This window comes from Gracilinanus agilis, unplaced genomic scaffold, assembly GCF_016433145.1.
Source record: "Gracilinanus agilis isolate LMUSP501 unplaced genomic scaffold, AgileGrace unplaced_scaffold58764, whole genome shotgun sequence".
In the NCBI taxonomy this organism is placed as follows: domain Eukaryota; kingdom Metazoa; phylum Chordata; class Mammalia; order Didelphimorphia; family Didelphidae; genus Gracilinanus; species Gracilinanus agilis.
The window spans coordinates 1-6,056 of NW_025394309.1; the positions used below are offsets into that span (position 1 = coordinate 1).

General features: G+C 41.0%; 1 protein-coding gene across 1 annotated transcript; it reads left to right on the forward strand.

Moving 5' to 3' along the window:
* Positions 1–807: 807 nt before the first annotated feature.
* LOC123256419 (DEP domain-containing mTOR-interacting protein-like) lies at positions 808–5,764 on the forward strand (the record flags this gene model as incomplete). The annotated part of the gene is made up of 3 exons (XM_044685038.1): positions 808–948; positions 2,264–2,334; positions 5,660–5,764. Coding segments are annotated over 3 exons (317 nt in total), but the record flags the coding sequence as incomplete, so codon positions are not given.
* Between the last annotated feature and the right edge of the window lie 292 nt (positions 5,765–6,056).

The window sequence follows — 6,056 nt, forward strand, 5'->3', positions numbered from 1 at the left end:
ATAGAGGGGGATGTGGGACTAGCTAGAAGTAATATGCTGTCTCCAATTAACATGGCTTCAGGGTGGGAGATGGTGATCCAGAGAAAGAAGGTCTCCATTGGAAATCAATATAGTGTTCCATCAACATATGCTTAGTTGGCCCTGTGCTCTATCATTTTATAATTGACATATAAAAGCATAGCTAAAACGCTATTCAAATATGAATATACTACAAAGATAAGATGTGTAAATTCCTAATGAATATCAGTCTCAGGCTCCATAAAGATCTTGACAGGCTAGAATATTGGACTGAATCTGATAAGATGATGTAATAGGAATAAATGTAAATTGTTATACTTGGGTTAAAAAAATTAATCAACAAATATCTCTTGAGTACCTACTATGTGCTAGGCACTGAGATACAATTACACAATCATCCTCCTAACAATTGGAACTATTTGTAAGTAGCATGGGCAACCTCAGGATGTAATGAGTTTCCCCTCACTAGAGGTTCAAGTAAAGGCTAGATGACTATTTTTAGGAGATAGTATAGAAGAAATTCAAGCATAAATTGGATTAAATGATCTCTGGGGTCCCTTCACATGTTATTCATTATGAAAATACCCAGGAATCTTCTACTCCTAATTCCTGCTGTGAGGTGTGGCTATCTCAGCTAGGGAAAGTTTTGGATTGAGATATTGTCTGTGTATGTATATCATTGAAAAATAGGAGCTGGATTATGCTCTGCTGGGAGTAGACAGACCTCTCTGAGGTTAACTGCTATCTCCCAATACCCTCCCAAACCAAAGACATTTTTACCCCTTCCAGTTCAACCTAATAAGGAAATCAAAGTGGTTTCAGCTGTCAGGAGAAGCAGTGTCACCAGTCTGACAGGGGGAGCTGGCCCCTACTACAACAGCCCACCCCTTCTGGGGCTCCCACCAGGCTCTGAGTGCAACCCCAAGTCAGGTAAGGCTTCCTCATCTATCTCTTGATCTATATCACTCAGCAACTCTTCAGTGTAGTGTAAGAGAAAAAAGAGTCTTGGAGTCCACATCAGAGGGCTGGGTCCATTTTTGTATCTGTCACTCACTTGCTATGTGATCTTGGGCAAGTTAGTCACAAAATCCAACAGCTGACCTTATCTCTGTGGGTCTTTCAAAGGGGATTTCCTAAGTACCATCCAACAAGGACTTTGTTCTTCGAAGTGTCACTAGGTGGCGTGACTAGAGAGGCAGAAATCCAGTCTAGAGCTGAGAGGTGTTACCATATTCTAGTGCTTGATGCTATAAGCTGAGCAAGACAGGTATGACCTTTGGGAGTAGCCCACACAGTCACAGTTATGAATAGATTAACAAAGTATCACAGGCTCCAATATGTAGACCTATATACATAGTCACATATGATATCATGCATACTCATACAAATGTCCAACCAGAGACTATAATATAGAGAGTGCCTTACTGTCAGGGACCATGTTTTATTCCTCTTTGTATCACCTAGAGGAACCTGGCACAGATTGGGCATGAGTGAAAGAATGAATGACATATTGCATGTGCCAAAATTGGAGTTATTGTGCTATAGGCACGAACTTTGCCAAAACTTGTGGCTCTTTTTCTTAAAATTCAGATCTTTGGGTTATTGGATCAGGATTCCTTTTCCTAGGTCAGTGATGGCGAGCCTTTTAGAGATGGAGTGCCAGGCCCTGACCCCACCCTACCTCCCAGACCAAGTGTCGTGCCCACCTGCCCCCAGAGGCTGCATGCTGTGCCCCTTCTCCTAGTCCCCAGTGCCTGGTACAGCATGCACCCTCCCCTTGCCCCACACAGGGGAGGGAGAAAGTGCTCCCATTGGGCTTCTGGGCAAAGAGGTGGGTTATATGAAAAAATGTCATTAGGCATGGTAGAGAGGGGAAAGGGAGCAGCTCCACCACAGTTCCTCTGTCTTTCTAGTAAAAAACTTTGCAGGGAGGGGAGGACAGCTGCATGCCAACAGAGAATGCTCTGAGTGCCATCTTTGGCACTCGCATCATAGGTTTGTCATCACTTACCTAGGTCTTCATGGGTACCTGGCTATAGTGGATTGAGGGTCCATTTCTCCATCTCAAAGATAAATCATTTCTCAGTAATTAATTTTCTCCCTACTTGACATAAAAAGTTAAGCATACACTAAAAGGATAACATGGGTTGGTGGGTTTCACTTGGGCAAAAAGGGAGGGTCATTCCTTATTACTTTCTATGGATCTTTTTGAACTCTAATTAAACTACCCCTTGCTCTGCATCAGTGCTGAAGAGACGGGTAACCAGTGAAGAGCTGTTGTCTCCAGGAGCCCCCTATGTGAAGAAGACTCTAACAGTAAGTGGAGAGTTGTGACTAGAAATTTTAGCACCTAGAGGAAATTTGATTAGAAAGGTTGGGATGCAGTGGATGGCCTGAGCGTGGGTACAGTCATGCTGGAAGAGGGGATGGTCTGTCCTGAAGGAAATCTGATCCCTGTCTTAGTGGTTATTAGGGGTAAAGGTAAGTATCTAGAAGAGGAGAACCATAGAAAGGGAACTCTGGAGGCAGTCATTTATTTTTTAATAGAAAAATTTTCCATGGTTCCATGATTCATGTTCTTTTTCTCCCCTCCATGCCCCCCTCTCCCCTCCCATAGCCAACACATATTTCCATTGGGTTTTACATGTGTCATTGATCAAGACCTATTTCCATATTATTGATAGTTGCACTGGGGTGGTCATTTAGAGTCTACATCCCAAATCATATCTGCATCAACCCATGTGTTCAAACAGTTGTTTTTCTTCTGTGTTTCTACTCCCATAGTTCTTCCTCTGAATGTGGGCAGCGTTCTTTTTTCCATAAGTCCCTCAGAGTTGTCCTGGGTCATTGCATTGCTGCTAGTAGAGAAGTCCATTACATTCAATTTTACCACAGTGTATCAGTCTCTGTGGATAATGTTCTCCTGGTTCTGCTCCTTTCACTCTGCATCAATTCCTGGAAGCCATTCCAATTCACATGGAATTCCTCCAGTTTGTTATTCTTTTGAGCACAATAGTATTCTGGAGGCAGTCATGTTGAAAGAACATGGATGAATTGGTGTAAGGATGGAAATAATTCACTGTAGGGAAGGATCTTGGTGGAGAAGAACAACAAACCCTTTTCACATTATTATCCCCATCCATGTTGGTGCAAAGCTTGAATTTCTCAATGTTAGATTTGAATATGTGTTCAGTTGAGGGAGAATCTAGAATGAATCTTTTTGAAACCATTCTGCTATACCTTCCTTCTCTTTTCCTTTTCCTTTCTTGATCTGCTCTCCTCTCATTACCTTTCTTCCCCCTTCCTCTCAACTAGTAATTAATTTATCATAGGCAAATAGGAAACTGAACAATGTAATGGAAAGAACCCTGAATGAAGAAGGAAAACTTGGCTTTATTTTCAGTCATCCATAATGGGACCTTGGACAAGACGTTTCCCTTTCTCTAGAAGTCAGTTTCTTCATCTGTAAAATGAGCAAGTTGGATTTGATGGTCTCTGAGCTCAGTTTCTGCTCTAAAACTTCACATCTCTATAATTTGGGTTAATTTGATTTAATAAATTGTTTATTCCTGCTGTGTTGATGTCAACTTTGGAGGGATATAGCTGGTGGGATCAAGGGAGCATGTTGTAATAGACCTGGAGTTAGCAGCACTGAATCAAAATTCTATTTTTAATAACTATTAGCTGTAGGACAATGAATAAGTCACTTAGTCTTCTCAACTTCGGTTTCCTTACCCGTAGAATGGTAATAAATAGTTTGTGCTACCTCCTTCAAAGAGTTGTTATAAAGACATTTCTGTGCAAATGTGAATTTTCATATTACTTGTCCTTAGTTCTGTGCTGGTCATGATTTTTATTTTTATTTTTTTATTTTTATTTTTTATAAACCCTTACCTTCTATCTTGGAGTCAATACTGTGTATTGACGCCAAGGTAAAAGAGTAGTAAGATTAGGCAACGGGGGTCAAGTGTTTTGCCCAGGGTCACATGGCTGGGAAGTGTCTGAGGCCAGATTTGAACCTAGGACCTCCCGTCTCTAGGCCTGGCTCTCAATCCACTGAGCTACCCAGCTGCCCCCGGTCATGATTTTTATTACAGACTTGTATGAAGGCATTTGATGAAACATCCGTCAAAGTATTTGAAGACATGAAGCTTGAAGATGGCTAACAAAAGACTTTGATAGACTATAAAGAGAAGCAAAGTCAATCAAATGAGATAAAATTTGATAGAGATAAATGTAAGGTTCTGTCCTTGGATTCAAAAAATAAACTTTACAAATTAATATAAGGAAGATATGGCCAAGTAATTATTTGAAAATGATCTGGGAGGTTTTAGTGGAGTGCAAGCTCAGTGTCAGTCAACAGTACAACATGGCAGCCAAAAAGTCAATGTTATTTCTGGCTGTTTTAAAAGAAGGATAGTATTCAGAAAAGAGAGAGAATATTTCTTTTTTTTTTTTACATTTTATTTTTTAGAAAAAATTTTCCATGGTTACATGATTCGTGTTTTTACTTTCCCCTTCACCCCCCTTTCACCACCACCACCCCCCAGCCAACGCACATTTCTACTGGTTTTAACATGTGTCAAAGAGAGAGAATAGTTCTGATACTCTTTTGTCCTGGTCATCCATATTTTTGGTTGTTCATTAGTTTCAATCATGTCCAACTCTTTAGGACCCTATTTAGAATTTTCTTGACAAAGATGCTGGAGTGGTTTGCTATTTCTTCTCCAGTTCATTTTACAGTTGAGAAAACTGAAGCAAGCAGAGTTAAGTGACTTGCCCAGCATCACAAAGTAAGTATCTGAGGCTAAATTTGAACTCAGAAAGATGAATCTTCACACTCTATCCATTGTACCACTTAGCTCCACCCTGCCCATATCCACAGTACTGTACTCAATTCTAGATGCCACTTTGGAAAGAGATAGATAACTTGAAAAATGTCCATAAGAAGACAACCAGGACAACGAAGGATTAGAAAACAGATCATACAAGGATCAGTTGAAGGAACCAGAAAAGACTTAGAAAGGACACTGCAATTATTTTCAAGTATTTGAAGGGCAGTCAGGTAGAAGGAATAAACTTATTCGGCTTGGCCCCATGGGACAGAGGTAGGAGTATTTGGTGGAAGTTCCAGACAGATTTAGGTTCAATGCAAAGTAAAACTGTTTTTAAGAAAAATAAAATGCTTAAGAAAAAATAATTTATTTAAAAAGAACTTCCTATTAGAGCTGCCCTACAATGGAATAGTCAGTGCTGGGAAGTAATGGATCCCCCCTCATTGGAGGTCTTTAAGCACGTACTGGATAATAGCCTGCTGGAGCTATTTTAGAAAAGATTTTGAGTCATGTATAGTCTAGACACTCAGAGTTGGCACAAAGTCTTTGAGCCGGCAGCCCCTTTTACTAACATTGCATCATAATCACTAGTCCAAAAATTTAGACCTGGAAGAGGACATTAGAGACTATCTGGTCTAACTCTCTCATTCTACAGGTGAGGGAACTGAGGCCCAAGGAGGTCAATGACTTGCCTGAGATCCATCAGATAGTCATCTGATTTTTGAATCCAGCTCCTATGACTCCAAATCCATCCCTCTTTCAGTTGCACTACTGTACCACAATAATCTTTTGCCTTCTCCTTCTAGATCGTAGGAGATGCTGTGGGTTGGGGATTTGTAGTTCGAGGAGGAAGACCCTGTCATATCCAAGCTGTAGACCCTGGAGGCCCAGCTGCTGCTGCAGGCATGAAGGTATATAAAAATGGGTCCTTGGGAAAGACTTGGGAACTTTTTCCTATGCATTTATTTTCCTATAATCTTGTCCCATGGCCTTTGGAAGGTTGAGTTCAGGGATAGATACTAGGAGCTTGGGATTATGCTTTTGTCATTATCAAACCATTCACGACAGTATTTGAGCCAAAGGTTACCACAGGCTGGTATCCCTCAGAGAAGAGCTAGGGACCATAGAGTACTCTTCCCTTCCCTTCCCTTCCCTTCCCTTCCCTTCCCTTCCCTTCCCTTCCCTTCCCTTCCCTTCCCTTCC